At 61.3% G+C, this 24,747-nt stretch overlaps 3 protein-coding genes across 4 annotated transcripts; 1 reads left to right on the forward strand and 2 right to left on the reverse strand.

Annotated features, from left to right (window-relative positions):
- Positions 1-829: 829 nt before the first annotated feature.
- On the forward strand, positions 830-12,064 carry NR2F6 (nuclear receptor subfamily 2 group F member 6). Its single transcript, XM_071577947.1, has 4 exons — positions 830-1,708; positions 7,094-7,188; positions 8,815-9,339; positions 10,509-12,064. Exons 1-4 carry the CDS (start codon positions 1,449-1,451, stop codon positions 10,781-10,783), a joined length of 1,155 nt encoding a protein of 384 aa, XP_071434048.1. The 5' UTR covers positions 830-1,448; the 3' UTR covers positions 10,784-12,064.
- Positions 12,065-12,457: 393 nt separating this feature from the next.
- On the reverse strand, positions 12,458-21,624 carry OCLN (occludin). Of its 2 annotated transcripts, XM_071577945.1 has the most exons (9): positions 21,550-21,598; positions 20,379-20,420; positions 19,274-20,001; positions 17,759-17,917; positions 14,578-14,738; positions 14,312-14,494; positions 14,060-14,231; positions 13,111-13,152; positions 12,458-13,001 (listed from the first exon to the last, which is right to left on the reverse strand). In XM_071577945.1, exons 3-9 carry the CDS (start codon positions 19,988-19,990, stop codon positions 12,900-12,902), a joined length of 1,536 nt encoding a protein of 511 aa, XP_071434046.1. In that variant the 5' UTR covers positions 19,991-20,001; positions 20,379-20,420; positions 21,550-21,598; the 3' UTR covers positions 12,458-12,899. The 2 variants fall into 2 exon arrangements, with proteins under 2 accessions (XP_071434046.1, XP_071434047.1); XM_071577946.1 differs by lacking the exon at positions 20,379-20,420 and having other exon boundaries at positions 21,550-21,624.
- Positions 21,625-21,858: 234 nt separating this feature from the next.
- On the reverse strand, positions 21,859-24,288 carry OCEL1 (occludin/ELL domain containing 1). Its single transcript, XM_071578279.1, has 5 exons — positions 24,202-24,288; positions 23,669-23,796; positions 23,069-23,232; positions 22,824-22,950; positions 21,859-22,341 (listed from the first exon to the last, which is right to left on the reverse strand). The coding sequence occupies exons 1-5, from the start codon at positions 24,212-24,214 to the stop codon at positions 22,207-22,209; spliced, it is 567 nt and encodes a 188-aa protein (XP_071434380.1). The 5' UTR covers positions 24,215-24,288; the 3' UTR covers positions 21,859-22,206.
- Between the last annotated feature and the right edge of the window lie 459 nt (positions 24,289-24,747).

A 24,747-nucleotide genomic window follows, 5' to 3' on the forward strand; every position in this document is an offset into this window, starting at 1 on the left:
GCCCAGGCGGCAGCAGGGCCAGGACTCGATCCCTGTCCCCAAGAGCAGCGCTCGGAGGTGGATCTACCCCGGGGTGGGGACAAGGACCACAGCTGTGACCACAGGCCCTGGCACAGCACGGCCCTGCACTGGGCCCTCGGTGCGATGTCGGAATCCCAGTGCCACGCTGGGCTCCCAGTATGACGTGGGGCTCCTGGTGTGATGCCAGGCTCCCAGTTTGATGCTGGAATCCTGGTACAACATCAGGCTCCCAGTAGGATGTGGAGCTCCCAGTGCCACGCTGGGCTCCCGGTAAAGTGGGGCTTCCAAAGTGATGCTGGGCTAGTGCTGGGGTGCCAGAGCCACCCCGGGCTCCCGTTACAATGCCAGGCTCCCAGTTTGGGGCTGGACTCCTGTTACACCACCAGGCTCCCAGTTCGATGCTGAGATCCCAGTGCCATTTTGGGCTCCTGTTCCAACTCCAGCTTCCCACTACCATTCCAGGCTCCCGGGGCAGCAGGAGATGCCGAGCTCTCCCGGTGCCAGCCAAGGGCTCTGGTCCCCAACATGCAGCGGGGGGACCGGGAGGGGCCACATCCAGCCACCTCCGGTGCCCAAACCTCCCGCTCCATCACCACGGCACCGCACCGGGGCCATGCCCGGCTCTGCCACCCGCGGTACCACCGGCCCAGGGCACCGGATACCGACCCTCCCGGGGCTGCGGGGCTGCCCGGCCCCGCGGGGGGCGGGGGGCGGCGGGGCGGCCCGGTGCGGCGGCGGGGCCGGGACCGGGGCAGGACCCGGGAGCGGAAGGGGAGGAGGACGGGGAGGAGCATCCAGGGCGGCCACCGCGGCAGCGGCTGAACTTTGCTCTTTCACGGGAGGCGGGGAGAGCCCCGGGGCTCGGCGGAGCCGGTCCCGCCGCACCCGCACCCGCACCGGGACCGGGCTGCGTGCGGCGGCGGGGCCCGGGGGGGCGAGGGCGGGCCGGGGCAGCGCCGCCCCCTCCCTCCTCCTCCTCTCCTCTTATCCTCCTCCTCCTCTCCTCCTCCTCCTTCCAGCCGGTGCCGCGGAGCGGAGGAGCCACCGGGGGCGGGAGCGGCCCCCGCATGCGGCCGGTCCCCGCGGGGGGATGCGCCGCGCCCCGCGCCCGCCGCCGCAAAGTTTCCGCGGGGCCCCCCCGTTAACCGGGGCGGGGAGGAAGAGGAGGAGGAGGAATCCCTGGGAAAAACGACTCCTTGGGCAAAAGGAATCCCAGGGATAAGAGAGGGCGAACCAAAACCAAAAAAAAAAAAAAAAACAACAACCAAAAAAAAACCTAAAAAAGCCAAACCCGTGAAAATCCCAAACCGGGCGCCGCTCGCCCAAAACTTGCCGAACTCGTTGCGAGAGGCACCGGGGCGGCTCCGCTCGATGCGGCGGCGGGGCCGGTGCTGAGCCCCGCGGCCGGTGCCGAGCCCCGCGGAGCCATGGCCATGGTGGCCGGCGGATGGGGAGAGCCCAACGGCGGCGGCGGCGGCGGCGGCGGCGGCGGCGGGGAGGAGGCGGCGTCCCCCGCGGGCGGCGGCAGCGACGCGGAGCACGGCGAGGAGGAGCGGGCCGGGGCCGCCGTGGACTGCGTGGTGTGCGGGGACAAGTCCAGCGGGAAACACTACGGGGTCTTCACCTGCGAGGGCTGCAAGAGCTTCTTCAAGCGCAGCATCCGCAGGAACCTCAGCTACACCTGCAGGTACGGGGGTTGGGGAGCACCTGGGGGGTCCCCCCGCTCGCCCCTCCGGGGTAGGGCAGCGGAGCGGGGGTGGTTCGGAGGGGGAGCCCCCGGTGCCACTGGTGCGGGTCACTGGTGTGGCTCTGCAGTGGCCTCTGCGCTGGCCCTGCTGGTGGCTGCGTGGTGGCCTCGCTGCAGCAGGAAAGGGGACACCGGTGTGGCCGGACAGGGGTCCCCGCTACAGTGTGGGGGTCTCCCGGTGAAAATCGGTGGCCCACAGTACGGCCCGGGGTCCCCAGTACAGCATGGGGGTCCCCGGGGCAGCACAGGGGACCCCCCGGTACGGTGCTGGCGTCTCTCGGTAGAGCACAGGCGTCTCCTGGTGCAGCACGAGGGTCCTCCCGGTGAAGCACAGATGTCCCCCCAGTACAGCACAATGGTCCCCCCAGTACAGCACAAGGGTCTCTGGTGTAGCACAGGGATCCCCCGCCTCAGTACAGCACAAAGATCCCCTCCAGTACGGCACAGTGTCCCCCAGTACGGCAAAGGGATCCACCAGAGCAGCACGGGGGTCCCTTCCTGTACTGCACGGGGGTCTCTTCCAGTGCAGCACAGAATCCCCACCCGCCAGTGCAGCACGGGGATTATCCCCAGTACAGCACAGGGATCGTTCCCAGTACAGCACAGGGATCCCCTGAGCAGCACAGGGAACCCGCTCCGGGCCCCCCCAGTACAGCACCGGGGTCCTTCCATGCCCTGCACCCCACACCAGCAGCCCCCCCCGCCGCTGGGTGCGTGTCCCATGTTCCCTGTTCCCAGGCCCTCGGGCACAGCCGGTGTCCGGATCCTCGTCATCCTCGCCCGCCGCTGCTCCGGCATTAATTGTGCCCGTGAGTCACTCCGGTCACGGCCGCTGCCCCCGCAGAACGCGCCGGGTGGCGGCAGGACCGATCCTGCCAGAGGTGCTGGGAACTCGGGCACGGATCCGCTGGGATGCCGGGAATAGGGATCCATGGTGGGATGCCCAAGTGAGGGGCTGCATCCCCTGCCAGTGCCCCCAGCACTGCTGCAGATCCAGGCCCTTCAGCAGGACCGGGATATGACCCCTGGCAAGTTTGAAGCTGCCAATAACTCCGGAGTTTCTTGGGATCGGGACACGGAGGGGGGTGGCTGGTGGGACCCCGGCTTCGGGCTGCTCCCAGAGAGGGAAATACCTCCACAGGGGCTGGATCCGAGCGTTTCCAGCGGCGTTTTCCAAACCGGCGACAGTGCTGCGAGGATGGCACTGGCACCCCATCCATCCACGGGCATCCCTCAGCCGGGCTGGAAATGGGGCACCCCATCTCCGCACCCCAAGGGGGTTGGATTCTTTGAGGGAAAGGAAGGGAAGGAAAGGAATTGTCTGGGAGCCGCTTTGCTCCTGTTTGGGCGGCCTAGATTTGTCCTCCCCCGTGCGCAGCGGCTCCGCTCCCGGCAGCTCCCGGCTCCGGTCCCGGCTGACGTCAGCCCAGCAGTTCGTGCCCGTGGCGTGGGGCCCCCCGGGCTGGCACCGTGGGGCAGGGGTCGCTTTCCATGTCCCCACATCCCTCGGTGTGTCCCATCACCCGCCGAGGATGCGGCGTGTGCGGATGCGTCGTGCCGGCCCTGCCTCAGTTTCCCCCCGCTGGATCAGCGGGATCCGCTCGGCTCGGGATTAATGATTTGAAGATGGGGAATACAGATGGCTCTTGAGAAATTCCAGCTTCCTGGAACAAAGGGAAGGCCGAAGCAACTCCCTGGGAGATGGATGGACTCTGCATCCCAGATGTTGGGGTGATGGGACTCGGATCCCCCAAGATTTTATCCCACCCTCGTCCCTGAGATCTGGGCTCCGACTTGTGATGTTTGGGGTTGGTTTTTTTTTTCCTCTTTTTGTGCTGGGAAGTGATTTGGATCAGTAGAGAAACTGTTGGTTTTCCAAGTGGGGAGTGAAGTGTCGGAGGGGCCGGGAACAAAGCTCAGCCCGGCAGCCCCGGCATCCGCTTTGTTCCGGAGTCAAAAGCGGCATCGAGCCCCGATGGCGCTAATTTGAATATTAAAAGTGAGTTGGATTCAGTTTAGTTCTTGCACTAAATAATTACCCGCTCTAATTACATAATTAGCACAGTTGACGCCTTTTGTAGCCTCGAAGTTTCCCAGGTTGCTGCTGCCTTTTCCATTGGAAAACTCGTCAGGGGCTGCTGGCAGGAGCTGGGATGATTTTGGGGAGGTTTTCCCGGTGCCCCAAGGCCGTGGTGAGGAGCATCCAGGTGGGTTTGTCCTTTGGGAGGAAGCCAAGATGATTTTGGGGGCTTTTCCCCATGGAAATCCCTGCCTGTCTCACCTCTGGAGTCATGTGAGGATTGAGGAGATTCATGTCAGGATTCCAGCCAGGTGGGTTCATCCTTTGGAAAGGAGCTGAGATGATTTTGGGGGTTGCAGTGAGGGTCATCCAGGGGAGTTTGTCCATTGGGAGGTTCTTCTTGGTGGCCTGAGGCCACAGGAATGTTCATCTAGTTGAATTTATTAATTTGAAGGCAGCCAAAATTGCTTTGGGGGGTTTCCTGGTGCCCTGAGGCCACAGTGAGAGCCAAACAGTCGGGTTTGTCCACTGGAAAGGATCTGAGATGATTTTGGGGGGATTTTCCTGGTGCTTCAGGGTCATAGTGAGGATCAATCAATCGAGTTCATTCATTTGAAGGCAGCCAAAATTACTTTTAGGGGTTTTTCCCAGTGGACTGAGGATGTGGTGATGGTCATCCAGGCTGGTTTGTCCACTGGGAAGGATCTGAGATGATTTTTGGTGAGGTCTCCCCAGTGCCCTGAGGCCACAGTGAGGATCAGCCAGGCAGGTTTATTGATTTCAGGGGAACTGAGGTGATTTTGGGGGAGGTTTCCTGGTGCCCCAAGGCCACAGTGAGGGTCATCCAGGCAAATTTATTGATCTGAAGGGCACTGAGATGATTTTTTGGGGGTTTTCCTGGTGCCCCAAGGCCAAGACCATGGTCATCCAGGCAAATTTATTGATTTGAAGGGAGCTGAGATGATTTTGGGGAGCTTTTCCAGCTGCTCCAAGTCTGTGGTGTTGGACATCCAGGCAGGTTTATCCACTGGAAAGGATCTGAGATGATTTCTGGGGAGGTTTTCCCAGTGCCCTGAGGCTGCAGTGAGGGTCAGCCAGGAGAATTTGTTGATATCAAGGGGTCTGAGATGATTTTGGGGGGGTTTTCCTGGTGTCCCAAGGTTGCAATGAGGGTCATCCATGCAGGTTTATCCCCTGGAAAGGATCTGAGATGGTTTTGGGGGACGTTTTCCTCTTGCCCGAAGGCCAGGATAAGAATCATCCAGGTGAATTTATTGATTTGAAGGGCACTGAGATGATTCTGGGGAGGATTTCCCAGAGCCCTGAGGCCAAGATAAGGATCATCCAGGTGAATTTATAGATTTGGGGGGCACTGAGATGATTCTGGGGAGGTTTTCCCGGAGCCCTGAGGCCAAGATAAGGATCATCCAGGTGAATTTATAGATTTGGGGGGCACTGAGATGATTTTGGGGGGGTTTTCCTCACGTCCCAAGGTTGCAATGAGGGTCATCCATGCAGGTTTATCCCCTGGAAAGGATCTGAGATGGTTTTGGGGGGCATTTTCCTCTTGCCCTGAGGCCAAGATGAGAATCATCCAGGTGAATTTATTGATTTGGGGGGCACTGAGATGATTTTAGGGAGGTTTTCCCAGTGCCCTGAGGCCAAGATAAGGATCATCCAGGTGAATTTATAGATTTGGGGGGCACTGAGATGATTCTGGGGAGGTTTTCCCGGAGCCCTGAGGCCAAGATAAGGATCATCCAGGTGAATTTATTGATTTGGGGGGCACTGAGATGATTCTGGGGGGGTTTCCTCGTGTCCCAAGGTTGCAATGAGGGTCATCCACGCAAGTTTATCCCCTGGAAAGAATCTGAGATGGTTTTGGGGGGCGTTTTCCTCTTGCCCTAAGGCCAGGATAAGGATCATCCAGGTGAATTTATTGATTTGGGGGGCACTGAGATGATTCTGGGCAGGTTTTCCTGGTGCCCTGAGGCCAAGATGAGAATCATCCAGGTGAATTTATTGATTTGGGGGGCACTGAGGTGATTTTGGGGAGGTTTTCCCAGAGCCCTGAGGCCAAGATGAGAATCATCCAGGTGAATTTATAGATTTGGGGGGCACTGAGATGATTCTGGGGGAGGTTTTCCCGGAGCCCTGAGGCCAAGGTGAGGGTCATCCAGGTGAATTTATAGATTTGGGGGGCACTGAGATGATTCTGGGGGAGGTTTTCCCGGAGCCCTGAGGCCGGGGAGAGGGGCAGCCGCGCGGATTCCGTCGGAGCTGGATCCCGGCGCGGAGCAGCCGGAGATGAAGTTGTCACCCGCCGCTTTGATTAGTTATCGCTCCTCTGCTGGCACAAGTTTTCATCAGGAGCACGTTCCGGAGCGCAGCGGTGATGTTCGGGATGAATTAATTCCGGTTGGAGCGCCGTGGGAATCCCTGCCTGCCTCGCCTCTGGAGTCGTGTAGGGATTGAGGAGATTCGTGTCAGGATTCCCAGGCAGAGCCGAAGTGCCGCCGGACACCGGCCATTCCTGGCCCTGCCTCCTGCACTATCCACTTTAATTCATCCCAGATTCCCTTCTCCCACCCCTTTTCCTGGCCCCTGTTTGCTGCTGGGGTAGGATGTGAGTGCTGGTGTGATCCCTATCCTGCTGCATCCCTCAGCAATCCCTGGGAATGGGAGGTTTGGATGGTGATAATTCCACTTGGGAATGTAACTCCCTGCAGGAGCAGAGAGCAGCAGTTGTTTTGGGAGATGGTTGGTGTCCTAAATGCCTGAAACTCTGTGCCCAGGGATGAATCCACGTGCTGGGGGTGGACATGACCCCCTGCCGTGCTCCAAGGGGTTTTAGGAAAGAGGGAACATCCCTCTTTCCCAGGGGGATATGTGCCTTTCTCCTCTGGGAACACGGGGACAGCTGTGCCTGAGGGGTCTTGGACTCAGCACCGCCCCAGCCCCGTAGGAAATAGTTGGAATTCCTTGAAATTCCTGGCATGTCTGGTGGGCAGGCTGGGAGCTGCTGACATGAGACATCCCTCCCCAGCCCTCCATGTCCCCAAGGACTGGAGCCCAGGGGTCTTCCCAGCTTCCCAACAGCCCCAGGCAGTGCTGGCAGCAGGATCTGGAGGAAAATGTAGGAAATGGCTGTTTCCATGGAATCCGAGCGCGGCCAGAGGGGAAGGGCTGTGGCCGAGGGCAGAGGGAAGGGGGTGGTGGAGGAGCTCGGGGTGGGGAGCTCAGGGAGCCCCTGAGAGGGGGTCACTCCTTGCTGGCTCCTCACCTGCTCCTGGTCTTTCCCACAGATCCAACCGGGACTGCCAGATCGACCAGCACCACCGCAACCAATGCCAGTACTGCCGCCTGAAGAAGTGCTTCCGAGTGGGAATGAGGAAGGAAGGTAACAGGGACAGGGATGGGGATGCTTCCCCAGGGGGCTGGATGAATCTTTGGGATCCCTGTTTCCAGCAAACCCCCTGGTTTGCCCCCTTTTTTGGGTTGTTTTTAGTTTTCCCTCCTCTCCTTGCCCTCCATGCCCACAGTGCAGGTGGTGTTTGTTTGGAAAAGCCTTGGATACACCTGGAGCTGGGATCAGGGGCTGGGATGGACTCCTGGAACCCAGCAAATCCCACAACCTGCTTTCCTCTCCCTCCCCATCACCTGGGGCGGTTCAAACTCCAAATGCTTCTGCATCCAGGATGATCCTAAAAATCTCAGGTTTATCCCAGAAATCGCAGCTTTATCTCCAAAAATCTCAAATCCCCGTGGATGGGGCTGTGCCAAGATGGAGATGCCGTGGCTGCTCAGTGGCAGGTGGCATTGATACAAGGAGGAACAGGGGATGGATGCTGGAAGCAGGACAGTAATTCCCTCTTTTCCAGAGGAGTCGGGATGGCATTATTGCCACTTAGCATGATTTAGAGCTCTCATTTAAGTGCCTCATGAACAGCCCATAAATTAATTACCAGAGATTGAGCAAATACTGGGCACTAATGGGGTGGGGGAGCCAAAAAATGGCTCTTCCTGCCTGCAATTAGGAGTGGGAGCGCTCCGGGTTAACGATGTTTCCAAAGGGGACATTTTATGTGGGAATAAATGATTCCTGCCATGCCATGACCTTGGGCAGCGATTGCAGCTGGCATGGGGGGGCTGTGGTGCCAGCTGGGCACCCAGCCTGGCATGGCTGGGCTCATGGATGCTGCTGGATCACCAGGATATTAAATGGATGAGTGTGGATTACACCTCTTCCTACTCCTCAAAGCTGCTCGTTATGCCTTGGGATGGCAGGATATGGCTCTGCTGGGGTTGGTGGGATGGTGGGAACATCCCTGTGGTGGGATATGGCTCTGCTGGGGATACTGGGATGGTGGGAACATCTCCATGGCAGGATGTGGCTCTGCTGGGGATACTGGGATGGTGGGAGCATTCCCATGACGGGATATGGTTCTACTGGGGATACTGGGATGGTGGGAGCATCCCCATGATGGGATATGGTTCTACTGGGGATACTGGGATGGTGGGAATATCTCCATGACAGGATATGGTTCTACTGGGAATACTGGGATGGTGGGAGCATCCCCATGATGGGATATAGTTCTACTGGGAATACTGGGATGGTGGGAGCATCCCCATGACGGGATATGGCTCTACTGGGCATACTGGGATGGTGGGAGCATCGCCATGGTGGGATATGGCTCTACTGGGGATACTGGGATGGTGGGAGCATCCCCATGACGGGATATGGCTCTACTGGGCATACTGGGATGGTGGGAGCATCGCCATGGTGGGATATGGCTCTGCTGGGAATGCTGGGTGGGTGGTGGCAACACCTCTATGCAGGATATGGCTCTGCTGGAAATACTGGGATGGTGGGAGCATTTCCATGGCAGGACATGGCTCTGCTGGAAACACTGGGCAGGTCCTGGGAGAATCCCCATCCTTCCTCACTCTCCATGGGCACACTGGGAACTCCGGGAGCTGGACGGAGTTCCCCAGCAGGACGCAGACCCCTCCTCTCCTCCCACAGCCGTGCAGCGGGGCCGGATCCCCCCGAGCCACTCCAGCACCAGCCCCAACACCATCCCCAGCGGCGAATACTTCAACGGGCAGCCGGTGTCGGAGCTCATCTCGCAGCTCCTGCGGGCTGAGCCCTACCCGGCCGCCCGCTATGGCTCCCAGTACGCCCAGCAGGGCAGCGTGATGGGCATCGACAACATCTGCGAGCTGGCCGCCCGCCTGCTCTTCAGCACCGTGGAGTGGGCGCGCAACATCCCCTTCTTCCCGGAGCTGCCCGTCTCCGACCAAGTGGCGCTGCTGCGGCTCAGCTGGAGCGAGCTCTTCGTGCTCAACGCGGCGCAGTCGGCGCTGCCGCTGCACATGGCGCCGCTGCTGGCGGCCGCCGGTTTCCACGCCTCGCCCATGTCCGCCGACCGCGTCGTCTCCTTCATGGACCAGATCCGCATCTTCCAGGACCAGGTGGAGAAGCTCAACCGGCTCCAGGTGGACTCGGCCGAGTACAGCTGCCTCAAAGCCATCGCGCTCTTCACGCCCGGTAGGGTGGGGTGGGTGGGGGGGTTTGGGCTCTTCCAAAGGTGGGAGTGACCAGGGAGGGGGTGTCCGCTGTTTTTCTGGGGGTTTGGGGTCCAGGGAGTGGCTGGAGATGGCAGAGGGTCCCCCATTGCCTGTTTTTTGTCATCCCAGGTGTTCTTTTTTGTCTCATGTCTTGGGAATGAGACCTGCAGGAATGCAAATACCCCCTGGAAAACAGGGAGGTGGGAGCCTTGGTCCAACCCAGCTCCACAGAGGTGGTTTTGGAGTCCAGGGAGTATCCAGAGGTGGTAGAGGGTCCTCATTCCCTGGCATTTCACCATGGATTGCAGCATCTGTGTGCGTCCAGCTGGATGCAGGGATGAGCTTCCTGGGGTAATGGGAATGGGACCTTCAGGAATGTAAATATGTCCTGGAAAACAGGGAGGTGGGACCCTTGGTCCATCCCAGCTCCACAGAGGTGGTTTTGGGGTCTAGGAAGCATCCAGAGGTGGCAGAGGGTCCTTGTTCCCCATCCCTTCTTCGCTGTGGTTTGGAGAAGTGGGACTTCTTCTGAGAGGTGTAGGGATGAGCATTCCCTGGGAATGAGGCTCCCAGGAACACAAATACCCCCTGGGAAATAAGGGAGGGTCTTGGAGAGCTCTATCCATGCTCATCCCATGCTGTGGAGTTGCCTGGTCCTTCCAAACCTGAACACACCAGAGCATGTCCAGGGCTGCAGGTTGAGAGGAAGAGTTTTGAGAGTTTTGGGGGCTCCCTGTGGATCTCTCTGTGCCCTCACTGTCCCTGCCAGTCTGAGCTGGGTCAGGGGCTCCAGGAGCTGTGGGGTCACTCTGGGGTTCCAGGCCAGGGTGAGGGGTGTTCCCACTATCCCTGCCAGTCTAAGCTGGGTGAGGGGTTCCAGGAGCTGTGGATGTTCAGTGTGGGCAGTACCCTCACTGTCCCTGCCAGTCTAAGCTGGATTTGGGGCTCCAGGAGCTGTGGGGTGTTCATTTCCCAGGGCTCTTTGTGACTTGCCAGCTATTCCAAACCCCAAGTGGCCTCCAGAGCCCCGCCACGAGGGACTCGGGGCCACCCCACCTCGCTGAGGTTCCACCCATCCCTTCCCGCTCCCGGAGACGCTTCTCCCGCGGCAATCCCTGCCCTGTGTGACGGCTCCGTGTTCCTTTGCAGACGCCTGCGGGCTATCGGACCCTGCGCACGTGGAGAGCCTGCAGGAGAAGGCGCAGGTGGCCCTGACCGAGTACGTGCGCTCCCAGTACCCGTCGCAGCCGCAGCGCTTCGGGCGGCTCCTGCTGCGGCTCCCGGCGCTCCGCGCTGTCCCCGCCGCGCTCATCTCCCAGCTCTTCTTCATGAGGCTCGTGGGGAAGACGCCCATCGAGACGCTAATCAGGGACATGCTGCTGTCTGGGAGCACCTTCAACTGGCCCTATGGGACGGGGCAGTAGGGACAGAGCCCCGGGGGGACATCCTGGAACTGCCCCCTCCCCTCTGCCTCCGGCAGCTGGATGTGGATTCCTGCGGTGTCCCTGGGGTGCTGTGCTGGCCCCCTCCCGGCCTCGGAGCTGTGTCTGCCACGAGAGGGGGTGCTGCTCCCCACAGAAGCTGTGGGGTCGTGGTGTTGTCCCCCAAAAGCAGCGGGGTCACAGCGTTGCCCCCTGAAATCCGAAGGTACTCTCCGTGTCGCCACCGTTGGACACTGAACTGTTCTGTACCCTGGCTCCCACCGGTCCCCCCAGGGACTTTGGAGCATCTCTTCCCCCTGGGAGCCCCCCAGAACATCCCCGGGGTTGGTCCCCCTCACTATCCCTGAGTGGGAGCCCAGGGAAGGGGAATCTCATGCTCTTTGCTGCTCCAAATCTGGATTTCAGATGTCAGGAGGCTTGGACAGGAGGTGGTGGGAGATGGGACCAGCCACACTGGAGTGTGGGGCACCCCTGGCTCTGTGACCCACCCCAAGTCCTGGGAATCATGGAAAAAGGGTCATTTTAAACCCCCTTTGTGGCCACCAGGACTGATCCAGCCTTGAGGACTGTGCTGACAGTGGAGCAGCCCCTCTCTGAGGATCAGACCTGTCTGTGCCTGATCCCAAAAACCCTTTCCACTCTCCACACTTTCCACTGAAGCATCTGCACTGTGGGGGCACTGGGGAGGGGCACAGGACAGAGGGAGGGGGCACAGAAGGGGCTTGGGATACAGGGGAGGGGCTGGGGGGGTCCTTCCTGGGCTCATTCCTGCTGCTTCCCTTGGTGCTTTGCCCTTCCCAGGGCCAAATCCAGCACCCACCACACTCCCCACAGTGGGGGGGTGGGTGCCAGCAGCCCCCTCCCCACAGTCCTGTGCCTCGTGGGATTTTTTTAAGCCACATTTTGGGAGAGAAAGGAGATTTTGGGGGACCAAAATCAGGCTGGAAAGGGGTGATGCTACTGGGAGGGGATTCCAGCAGTGCAGGGGGCACAGAGAGGGGGAAGAGGCAGAGCCACCTGGGAGGGATCAGGGGGGTCCCTTGTGCACCATGGGGGTCCCCAGGGACAGAGGGGGCACATGGAGAGTGGGGCAGAGCCACCTGGAAGGGATCAGGGGTATCCCCAGGGGTGTCCCCCCTCTCCGTGTGACAGACGGCGGCAGGATTAGCCGGGATTTGGCATTTAGGTTGATTCACTGAAAATATAATCCTTGTTCAATGATACTAAACAAATGAATTAAGTCAATAAAAGATGTTTCTTACAGTGGTGGAGGTCTGATATGAGCAGGGATTTGAGGGGGCTCATCACCCAACCCTGAGGGAGTGGAGCCAAGGTGGGGATATAATCCCCCCCAAAATTGAAAGTCCTATAAAACACCTAAAATTGGATGTTTTATGGGTAAATTGGGGATCTGGGAGGCTCCTGGGTGTGGTTTATTAACACAGGGGTCTCTCGGGAATAAATCCCGCTGGGAAGGAGCTGGATCAGCAGGATGGAGAGGAGCATAGAGGGTTGGATTGGGGCTTTGGGGTGGGAGTTGGTGTCCCCCTGCCAAGGTGGAGGCATTTGGGGTTCCCCCTTTCAAGGTGGGGAGGTTTGGGGGACTCCCCCTCCACCCCCCAAGCCCCATTTACACCAACCCCAAATTAAAATCAATAGATACACTTCATTTATTAAAAAAAATGAAATATTACACAGTTTCAAACAGTTCCTTATAAAATATCACTGGGGGGGATCCCCAAAGGGGTTCTGCCCCCCACCAACCCCAGGGGGGTCCAACCAAGGGGTTCTCTGTCCCCCTGGCCATGGTTTGGTACCCCAACCCCTGTGAAGGCACCCAGGGGGGTGCAGACCCCCCAAAAAACATATTTACAGGAGTGGGAGGGGACCCACAGGGTGGGAAGGCACTGAGGGGGCACTCACGGGGTTGGGGGGTCACTCTGGCAGCTGCCTCCAGCCCCCTGCCCTTGGCACCGGGGGGTGTTTGAGGGGATTTTAATACAAGAAAAGGCACAAAATGCCCCAAAGTCTTTGGAGAGGGTGGGGAGGGAGCAGAGGGCCCTCCCTTGTGCCCCTCTTTCCATGGAGGGGGCTCAGGTCACCCCCGGACCTTGTCGTAGTCGCTCACCATCCGCTTGATGTGGAAGAGTTTGTTGCGGAGGGTTTTGGTTTCCTGCTTCTTGGTCTGGTAGTCAGGGCTCTGAAAGGCAGCAGGGGACTGGCATCAGGGGTGGGGGGCACGGGGAGCATGTAAACCACCCCCCCAAAACTGTGCCACCCCATCCCTCAGCACCCCCCACCCAACTCACCCTCTTGAGGTCCTTGAGCCTGTTGTACTCCTCGGCCAGGTCCTGTGGAGGGAAGGGCAGGAAGGGGGTCACAGTGGGGCACAGGGGGTGGTCTCGGCCTGGAGGGCACCCCAGAGGGGAAAGTGCTGCCCTGTGGTGTCTCTGATGTCCCACAGCATCCCAAGGTTCTGCAGCATCTATCCCAAATCATCAACATTCATCCCCAATACTCCACAGCATCCTGAGGTTCTGCAGCACCCATCCAGATCCTCCCCAAAATCCATCCCAGATCCTCCACAACATCCAGTCCCAAACCCTGCAGCATCCCAGATCCTCCACAACATTCATCTCCAATGCCTGAAGGCCTCCCAAATCTCCATAACATCCATTTCTCATGCCCTGCAGCATCCCAGATGCTCTACATCTATTCCAGATCCTTCACATCCATCCCCAGAACTCTCCAGAGTCTCAGATCCTCCACATCTATCCCAGATCCTCAATATCCCTCCCTAACACTCTCCAGAATCCCAGATCCTCCACATCCATCCTCAGCACTCTCAAGCATTCCAGATCCTCCACATCCATCCCCAGCACTCTCAAGCATTCCAGATCCTCCACATCAATCCTCAAACACTCTCTAGAATCCCAGATCCCCCACATCCATCCCCAACACTCTCCATCTATCCCAGATCCCCCATATCCATCTCCAACACTCTCCAGAATCCCAGATCCTCCACACCTATCCCAGATCCACCACATCCATCCCCAACACTCTCCATCTATCCCAGATCCCCTATATCCATCTCCAACACTCTCCAGAATCCCAGATCCTCCACACCTATCCCAGATCCTCTACATCCATCTCCCACACTCTCCAGCATCCCAGATCCTCCACAACATCCATCCCTCCTGCCCTGCAGCATTCCAAGCCTCCCCACCACCCACCTCTGACACCCCACCATGTTCCCACCTGGTACAGGGGGCTGTCCTCAGGGACACTGTCCAGCTGTTTCCCGAGCTGGCCCAGGCGGTCATTGATGGCATCCATGTCAGCACAGAGCTCCTTGTAATGCCTCAGATCCAAGTCAAACTCCTGCTTGTACCTCTGCCGCGTCCCATCCGAGGAGATCGGGGGGTACAGGCTGGGGTGGGGGGACACACACAGTGAGTTTCCCAAGGGTGGCTCCAGCTCTGGGGGTGCTCCAGGGGGTCCCCATCTCACCTGGCCCACTGATCCTGGTCCCGCTCGTCCCCGGACTCCACGGCTGTGGTGTAATCGGTCTCATACTGGGATTCATCCAGCTCCGGGTTCCGGCGGCGCCGGCGGCCGCGGCGTGTGTGGAGTTTGGGGGGCTGCTCCTTCCCCTTCCCCTCCGTGGGGCTGGGCTCCTGCTCTGGGGCATCACTGCGAGGGACACAGGGGTGTCACGGAGGGGACAAACACCGGGACCCCCCTCCCCGTGCCCGCCCAGCCCTGCCCACACTCACCCGCGGGTGCTGTAGGTGCCCGAGGGGTAGTACCCGTTCGGGGGGGGGCTGTAGGAGGGGGGGCTGTAGGGGGGCGCCGTGATGGGGCTCGTGGGCTTCTCTGAGTACGCCAGAGTGGCCGTCTCGTCCTGGGCGCTGGCCCCGTCCGTCACGTTCTTCACCTGGAGCAGGGACAGGGGCTCAGCCGGGCGCTGGGGTTGGGGGGACACTCACCTGCCCCCTGGCAGGGCACAGAGTGGGGACACGGGGACAAAGGGGACACCGGTGTCTGTCCTGTGTGGCCAGAGATACCCCAGAGCAGCCACGGCAAATCCCGCGGCAAATCCACCATGAGGAGGGATCATTGTCCCCCTTGGGGCTCAGGGACCCCCCCAAATCCTGCAGAGATCCCTAAAAATCCCACCAGCTGCTGCAGGAACGTTTGGGGGGTAGATCCAGGGCAATGAGGGATTGCAATCCCCCTGGGTCTCCCCAAGTCCCTCAGGGACCCCCAAAATCCCACCAGCTGCTGCAGGAGTTTTTTGGAGGGCGGATAAACAGTGACAAGGGATTGTCATTCTGCCTTGGGACTCCCCAGACATCCCAGGATCCCCCAAACCACCCAAGGATCCTCGAATTCCCCAGGGATCCCCCCAAAATTTCACCAGCTGCTTCAGGAGCTTTTGTGGGGCAGATAAACAATGAGGAGGGATCAATATCCCCCTGGGACTCCCCAGATCCCCCAGAAGGTCCCTAAAACCCCACCAGCTGCTGCAGGAGCCTTTTGTGGGGCAGATCCAATGTGACAAAGGATTGTTATTTCCTGGGAACCCCCAAACTCCCAGGGACCCCCAAAACCCCACCAACTGTTGCAGGAGCTTTTCAGAGGGCAGTCTCAGGACTAGTGGGGACACAGGGGGGACAGGGGGACCCTGAAACTCGCCCAAAATCCAGGAATGAGCCCTGGCAGAGCTGCAGTGGGGTGTCCCACCTGGCTATGGGGGGGGGCAAGGAAAGGGGGGGGGGCCAGGGTGGGCAACACAGAATTTGGGGAGCGGGAGGCTGGAGAAGGACCCACAGAACCCAGAGCACTCACGGGGTGGGTGGGGGGGTCCCACTGGGAGACAAGGACAGACGGACACACCTCGAGGGGTTCTGACACCCTCCGGGTGACACCTCCTGGGCTTTGGGGGAGTTCTGGAGCCCCCCATCCAGAACTGCCCCCTCCACCAGACCCCCAACACCCCCCTGGCACGGCCAGGGCTCCTCCAGGAGGACATGGGGCGTCCGTCTGTCCCCCCTCCCGCTTCCTTCCTGGCCTTTGTGGGTTGTTTGTGCCGGAAGTTGGTCCCTGCTGGGATGGGGGCCCTGGGAATATCCGGCCGGTCACGCTGCTTCCGACAGCACCTTCCCCCCCACTAATGAAGCCGCACTTAATTGGGGGCCACCAGGTGACAGGGCCACCAGCGTGGGGACAGCAGTGTCCCCAGGCCATGCCAGGACAGCAGTGGAGTCGCTCTGTGGCTCCCGCCCGCTCGAAGGTCACCCCGTTATCTCAGACCCATAAACTGGGAACGGGATGTCCCAGGAGGGAATCACACCCCGAAACTTCCCCACTGAGGGGGATGTGTCACCCATGGGTGACCCCACGCAGCTGGGACGGTGCCACCAAGCAAAGGGGGACCCTCCCAAGGGACCCCAGGAAATGGGGCCCTGTGTCCCAGAGGGGCAGGAAATGCTTTGCAAGGGAGGGACGTAAAGCAAATAAATAGAACCCCAACAAAGGGATTTCTTGTAAAATGAAAAATAAATATTAGACTTGCAGGAAAGGGGGAGGTGTGGGGACAGGGAGAGAGGAGTGGGGACATGGGGACATGAAGACAGGAGTGGGGACAGGGAGAGGGGAGCGGGGACAGGGAGAGGGGAGCGGGGACAGGGAGAGGGGAGCGGGGACATGGGGGACACAAGGAGAAAGGGGGACTCATTTAGCAAGTAGAGACAGGGGACACACAGAGCAAGGTGTGGGGACACACACAGAGCCAGGGATAGGGACACAGGGGACACACAGAGTGAGGGGGGACACACAGATCGAGACACGGGGGGATGTGGCCATGGAGCAAAGTGTGGGGACATGAGGGGACACAGGGCACAGCATGGAAGGACACGTGGAATGAGGTGTAGGGGGACACAGAGTGAGGTGTGGGGGGACACAGAGTGAGGTATGGGGGGACACACAGAGCACAGCCAAGATTTCCAGGGCTGGAAAGCAACTTGTGCTCGACTCCAGGTCTGCACTGAAGGCTGGGGATCAGGATGGGATGGGGACAGTGACAGGGACAGGGATGCAGCCCCCCAGGGCAGGGAACCAGGGCAGCCCCTCCTCACCCAGAGCACGGCAACACCCCCAAAGTCACGCTCCAAGTCAGGTGCACATTCCCAATTTTCCTTCCCTGTGGGATGCTGCAGACACTCCTGAACCCTCCCCAAGCTCAGGGAGCTGCACAGCCAGGGCAGGATGTGACACATCCCAGGGCCAGGCTGTGACCAGCACCTGGGGGGGTCCCCAACATGCCCACCACGAGGAGACGGGCTCATGGAAGCTGGAAGTCCCTCGGCTTCCTGGTGGCACATCCCCAGAGAGTCGAGTTAATAATTGCTCAGACCGAAACCACACGGTGTGGCGGGGCAGTGTCCCCTGGCAGTGTCCCCTGGCAGTGTCCCCTGGCCGGTGTTCCGGGCACTGTCCCATGGCCCACACCCCCAGTGAGCAAAGGGGCCACGACCTGGCACTCCAGCACAGATCCCCAGGCACCCAGCCCATCAGATCCCACCCACCCTGTTTGTCTTTCAGGGAGTTTGAGACCAGTTCACCAAGTTTGGCATGTTGGGAAAAGCTTTGTGGTGCTGGGAATGGCAAAGGCTGGGAAAACACATGGTGACAGGGAGGGACACGGCGAGTGCCAGGCACGGTGTCACTCCAGGGGTGATAACAGGGTGTGCAAACACACCAGGACTGGGCACTGGGGTGCCAGGCTGGGCAAGGGGAAGGGTCCCCACGGAGCTCTGGGGTCTCCACACCCTCCCTGTGCTCACCCTGGCATATCCCAACCTACCCCTGCCTTGGGAATGTCACAGGGCAGGCAGGGAGGAAGCTCACAGGGAGTGCCCCCCTCCCAGCACCCCCAGCCCACCTCAGACTCACCCACTCCTCCACGTTGGGCCCCTCCTGGACCACTGGCACCTTGTCCCAGTAGATATTTGGTTTTCCGTACTTCCAGATCTTGCTCCGCGTCTTGTGAGCGAAGAAGCAGATGAGGCAGAGGAGGAGGACGATGAGGAACCCGCAGACAATGGCCACAGCCTGGAGGGGAGGAGGGAGGCAGCTCTCATGGTGGGGGTCACGGGGGCTGGGTACCCAGCACCTCCCTGGCATGAGCAGGAAGTGCTCCCATCATCCTGAAATTCTCCCGATGATGAACTCCCACCATGGCAGGGAAAGAGGGGCAGGATCCTTCCATCCCAGAATGAAGCCCATCAGGGGTTCCAGAGATTTAGGGGCCAGGTCAAATGATGGAGGGAGGTTTATTTTCCCATGGGGACAGGAAAAGTCTGGGAATTGGGAAGCAGCATGGAGATGGAACTCTCCAGCACCTCCATGCAACCCCCTGACCCCACTGCTGGCTCAGCCACGTGCCAACTCCCACACCAGGGATCCCAAATGGCTTCCATGAGCCAGATCCCTGCAATAACACAGCAACTGGGATGGATCAGGCCCTGTTTGGCCTTGGCAGGGAGCAGAAGCAGCTGGGGCCTGGCTCAGGAATGTGGCACAGCCGGCACAGCCAGATGAGAACCGGCAGCACCGGTCCCAGCACAAGTGCCACCAGCACCACCAGCAGGAACCCCGGGGCTGGGAACAGGGATGGGGATGGGGTTGAGGACTCTGGCTGCCCCAAGGACCCCTCGGGGTGCCAAGCTGGGCTGGTGACACTGGCAGTGCCCAGCTGGCACCCTAACTGGCCCCTCCTCCAGCACCGCAGAGTTCCAGCTCCGACACTTTTACAGCGGAGGCCAAAGTTCCAGAAACCGAATTTGGACTGGGGTGAGAGCCCATCCCCTCCCTGAAACTCCCTGGCACAAGCAGGTGGATCACCCTGGTTCCTCCTGCATCCCTGGATTGCCTCAGCTCTTCTCCTGCATCCCTGGATTGCCCCAGCTCTTCCCACAGCCCTGGATCACCTCCTCCAGTCCCAGCTCATCCTGATTCACCCACAGCCACAGCTCAGCCCAATTCCTCCCAAAGCCCTGGACAACCCTGATTCCTCCTGCAGTCCCAGCTCATCCTGGTTCCTCCCACAGACCTGGATCACTCCAATTCCTCCCATAGCCCCAGCTCATCCTAGTTCCCTCTGCAGCCTCAGCTCATCCCAACTCCTCCCACAGCCCTGGACCACTTGTCCCAGTTGCTCCTACACCCTCAGATCATCCCAGTTGCTCCTAAACCCTCAGATCATCCCAGTTGCTCCCACTGCCCAGGATCACCCCAAACTCACTAAAGACAGAGGGAAATCCCCAAGGGCAGGACGGGGACCAAGGACAGGACAGTGACTGAGGGCAGGACACGCGGTCACTGCCACTCTCACCCTGTTGGACACAGCACAAAGGGGTTTGTGCCCCAAACACGGGGGTCTGGCCAGAGCTGGGGGTGCCCCCTCACCTCCTGGGGGTCCACGGTGCAGTAGTGGTAGAGGTACTGATTGACGTAGGTGCCACCGCTGTAGATCTGGTTACACATGCTCAGCATGGGGTTGTAGTAGTAAGAGCCGGTCATCTGCGCCTGGGGGTTGACGCCCACGATGTAGACGATGGAGGCGATGAGCATGACAAAGGCCAGCACGGCGCACACCACAATCACCACCAGGTAGAAGCGCCGCGAGCGGGAGCCGCTGGACTTGCTGACGCTGGCCACGAAGAGCCCCAGCTGGGCCAGGAAGCACAGCACGGCCATGGCAATCATGAAGCCGTTGGCTGCCCGCGGGTTGGTGACACCGCCGTAGTACCCCCCATACCCATACCCGTAGTTCAACCCGCTGCCGTAGTAGCCGGAGCCGTAGAAACCCCCCAGGCTGTTGCCGTAAAGCCCCCCAAATCCATAACCATATTCCCAGGCCAGGGTGGAGGCCACGCAGGCGAAGATGGCGATGCAGAGCAGGATGACCACGACCTCCAGGATCCTCACCACGCCTGGTGGCGATGACCACTTGTAGAAGTGCTGTGGTGTGTCCTCGATGTAGTAGGAGCCCGGCGGCGGCGAGCGGGCGCCGTAGTCATAGCCATAATCGCCCGTGGGGGCACCGTAGCCCGTGGGGGGGCCATAGGTGGTGGGGGGGCCATAACCAGTTGGGGGGCTGTCATAGGACTTCTTGTTGAACATGGTGGTGGAGCCTGAGGGAGAGATGGACAGAGAGTCAGAGCTGGGTGAGTGCCGGGAGGTGCCAGCACCGGCGCGAGGCGGAACCGCCGCGTTTCCACCGCCCCGTGGGGACTTTGGTCCCCTCCCATGTCACCAGCACCGTCAACACCCGTCCAGCGCCGAGGCACCAGAGTCACTGGTGCTTGTGGGGAAACTGAGGCACAGGGAGCAGGAGTGAGTCACCTGCAGCTCCCAGGCTGTCACACCCTGGCCCTGCCACACACAGGGGACCCCGACACGCCGGGCTCAGCCCCCCCAGAACCTCCCAGACCACCCCACTGCGGCCGCCAGACACGTCCTGAATAACTCGGGATTGCTGAAATTCTACTGAAAGCAGCAAAGCGCTTACCCGGGGGCCGCGCTCGCCCCGAGGGTGTCGCCGTAAGCAGATCTGGAGGATTAAAAAGGAAAATAATAATAATAACACAGGGCACGTGAGCAACAGCCCCTAAAAAAGTGGCGAATGGGTGCTTAAAAATTAGGGTGTTTTCTCAAAATCAATGTGGGGACCCCCCGCGCCCATGCAGAGACCCCAGCCCGGAGCAGGGAGCAGGGTCAGGGAAACCTGAATCCCTGTAGGAAACTCAACCCGGGAACCAGTTCTGGCGGTGCTCAGCGGCAGGATCAGACCCCCAGTGTTGGGGGAGGGACACCCTGACCCGCAGCAACTGTTGGGCATGAGCGTCGGAGGTGCCCCCGGGGCTTTGGGGGTTTCGCTTCTCACTTCAAGGGTCCCAAATCCCCTGTTCTATAAATCCCCAAACCTTCCCATCGCAGACAGATTCACCCCCCGGCCGCGACCCGACCCTCACGCCCCTCCTGGGGACCCTCCCCGAGCGACCATCGGCACCCGGCAGAGGTGGGGACCCTCCCCGAGCGGGACTGGGAGGGGGAATCTCGGGCTCCCGGAGCGGTAACCGGAGCGCGGTGCCCTGCGAGGCCGGTGGGGAGGACACGGGAGGCGGAGGTCGGGGGTCCCTTCCCCGCTGAGGAGGCACTGGGCTGGCAGCGCGACCCCCGGCACCGCTGCCCCGCCAGGAGCGGCCGCGTCTCGGTTTCGGGAGCTCCGGCACCGGTGCGGACCCCGGTGGGGATCTCGGTGCCAGTGGGGGCCTCGGTACTGCTTTATAATTCAGTACCCGGTACCGGTGGGGACCCCGATACCAGCAAAGTCCCCGGCACCACTTTAGAACTCAGTACCCGGTACCAGTGGGGACCACGGTGGGAATCTCGGTGCCAGCGGGGACCCCGGTACCGCTTTAGAACTCAGTGCCTGGCACCGGTGTGGACTCTGGTACCGCGTTAGAATTCAGTGCCCGGTACCGGTGGGGACCCCGGTACCGGAGGGAAGCTCAGCGGGGTCCCGGGTGCCGGTGGGGGGTCGGGGAAGGACGAAGCCCCCCGTGAGCGGCGGGGAGCGGGGACCCCCGGTGCGCCCTCCCGTCCCGGGAACCCTTTCGCCCCACGGAGCCGGTGCCGGTGCCGGCGCCGGTGGGTCCCGTCACCGCAGAGCCACTCACCTGCCGCCACCTCCTCCGCTTTGTTCACCTTAAAATGGCAGCCGAGAGCGGCGGGAGGCGGCGGCGGCCGCGCTGCGGGACCGGCCCCGGGTCCCGCCCCCGGGAGGGGTGGGATGGAATGGGAGGGTGCGAGCACCGCGATCCGCCTGAGGTGAGGCGGTGAAATTGGGGGGGAAATAAGGGGGGCGGTGAAATTCTGTCCTGTGCTGAGGGTCTCAGGGGGTGGGATGTGGGCACCGCGGCCCCTGGACACTGTGGGTGCCCCCAGGATGCGCATTAAGACCCCCGCAAAAAAACATTGAGGCCCCCCCAAAAACCACCACCACGTTTATTAAACCCACTTATTAAATGAAAGCCACTTCTGCAGCTGCACCCCCGGCCCGGGGGGCGATGGGGAGCCCCCTAGTTCACAGGGGTGAAGTGGGGGCACAGCCAGGACCTGGGGACAGGCAGAACCCACCCGGCGCTCGGGGGTCCCGGCACCATGAGGTTCCATGAGGCGACCCCAAAATGAGGAGCCGGTGGGTTTGCTCCCCATTCCCGCGTGGTTGCAATGGGTGGGTGGGCACTGGGCGATCCGTGCAGCATCGCCACTCCCTCCCCAGCCCTTGGGGTGCCCCGGGGGTGGGTCCCCGCTGTCCCGGCCGGGGCGCAGGCTCAGGAGCCACCGGCACTGGGGCGGGTGACGCGATCGTATTCCTGGATCCGCGCCTTGAGGTGCGTCAGCTTCTTCTTCAGGTACTCACAGCGCTGCTGCTTCTCCAGCCAGGCTGAATCCTGCCGGGAATTGGCCTGCCAAGGCACCGGTGTCCTGTGATGACCAGGCGACCTCCCCCCGCCTTCCCAAAACAGATCCTGAGCCCTCCCGCTGCTCACCCTCCTCTTTCTCATGTGCTCACGGCAGCTGCGGGGCACGTCCCGGAGCCCCGAAGGGGGTTCAGCCGTAATGAGGTGGCTGGAGGTGACAAATCCGGAGGGATCAGGGGCACCCAGAATTGTTCCAGCACCTCCAGCACTTCCAGGCCCTGCGGCAAAACCCTCCCCCAGGGCGCAGACGAGAAATTCCAACGCTCATTAATTTTCCAGGAGCTGCTGTGTGTGCCTTCGAGCGCTGCTGGTGCCACCAGAGCCTGGGGGTCCACTTGTCTCCTTCTGCCCCCCTAACACCCGCTGCAGCCCCTCCAGGCTCGCCTCTAATCCCTGCAGAGAATGCCCAACTCATCCCACCCAACCCCTCTCGCAGGATGGTGCCCAGTGCCCACCCAGGGACCCACCGTCCTTCCCGGGGGGTGACGAGTGGCACGGAGCTCCCGGTGCAGATCCGAGTATTCTGCCAGCTGGTCCTGGAAGACGCCCTTGTACCCCTCCCGCTGCCGGGGGCTCTGGATCGCTGGGTACCTCCTGCACCCCACAAAGCCACGAGACTCAGGGGCTGCCCTCACCACCAGGACCCTCATGGTTGGGTCCCTGGGGGTCCGTGACACCCCCGTGTCCATCCCTATCCCAAAGAGTCACTTACACCACGTAGTCAGGGATGGCACGTGGTCGGGGTGACAGTCTGGTGGGGACAGACCTGTCCCCCTGCTTCTCCTGCTCCTTGGCAGGACGGACCCTCCCCGGGGGTCCCCGCGGTGGCACCACCTCGTCTTCAAAGGTGACACACCTGGCACGGACTGGCGGAGGCTTCGTGACACAAGGGAAGGTGTGAGGTGGCATTGAGGGGAGGACAGAGGGGACCACCAGGGCTGTCCCTTCTCCCGGTGACTGTGGGACCCCCGGGGACCTTCCGCTGCTTCCAGACAACCTCGTGCCTCCACATCTGGAGGGACAGGAGGCTGCGGGCCAGGCACAGCAGTGCCGCGAGGAAGAGGAGGATGAGAGCACAGACACTGGCCAGGGGCGACCGTGACACAGCCCCCCAGGGTGACAAGCCCCCGTCACTGCCAGCAACAGGAGGGACATGAGACCCGACGGACCGGGGGAACCGGGAGGATGCTGAGGTCAACGAGAGGTGGTCTTCAGCCTCATCTGCCCCCAGCACCCCCAGTTAGGACTTAAGGGGGTCCCAACGCCACCAGCCCAGCCCGGGGGTCCATTTCCCTCTATCCCCGCTCCGTACCCGGCGGCCCCCGTGTCCCGGCGGGGTGGGGGGGCTCGGCCAATGCCTCCCGACGGTTTTGGGGTAATGGGGGTCCCCCGGGTGCATCCGGTGGCCGCTTCGCTTCCGCAGCTCCAGGCTGGGTCCCGCTGGAGGAGAAGCCCCGGGGTGAGGGGGACGGGAGCGAAACCCCCAGTCACAGAGTCCCAGGCCCCTCGCTCGTGCCTCAGTTTCCCCCGCGGGGCATCTCCAGCCTTCCCTCCCCATCGCTCCCACGAAGACCCAGCCGTGTCCAGGGGTGTCACCTCTGGGGCAGGAACCACCGTCGCAGTCCCCCCCCGGTCTGGACTGGGATGGAAAGCACCCACTGGTGCTCCCAGCACCCAGCAGTGCGGACCCCCCCCCGAAGCCCCTCAAGGCAGGAGGGCTGGAGGGTCCCCACCACGACCCCGCGAGTCCAGCAGCCGCTGGGCCACTCCTGGACACTCCGTGCCCCCTCCTGTCCCTGTGCCAGCCCCTGCAGGACAGTGTCCGGCCCCTGCCACCGGCGTTACCTGTCCGTCTCATCAGGGGACACGGCCCCGGGACCCACCGCGATGTCCCTTGGCCACTGCCCACCGCCACTGCCCCTGCTGTCACCACCAGTGCCACCAGTCACCGCCACCACCGCCCGGCACCGGTGGTTAATCATTAACAGCCTCGTGCCACCCCAAAACGTGGCACGGGGCCCCACGTGGGCAGCCTGGGCCCCCTGCCCCACCCTCGCAGTGCCCCCCACCCTCCTGCCCCCAACACCCACATCCTGGCGCTGCAGACGGGGAGTCGGGGTGCCCCAAAACGGCGTGGGATCCCCCAACCATCACCCACCCCAATCTGCTGCTATGAGCCCCCCCCCCAAACCTGCCCTAGTGGGGGGACTGCAGGCCCCCAGCCCTCTCAGTGTCCCCCCCGTCTTCTCCGAGGGGTTTGGAGCCCCCATATCCGCACCATCCACTCCCACAAGGTTCCCAGGCTGGTGGGGGAGCCTCCTCAGCGGGGGGGGGGGGGGACGCGGCAAAGACCCCCACAAAACACTCCATTTCCCCTCCCCCTCCAGGCGG

Source organism: Pithys albifrons, chromosome 27, assembly GCF_047495875.1.
Source record: "Pithys albifrons albifrons isolate INPA30051 chromosome 27, PitAlb_v1, whole genome shotgun sequence".
NCBI lineage: Eukaryota > Metazoa > Chordata > Aves > Passeriformes > Thamnophilidae > Pithys > Pithys albifrons.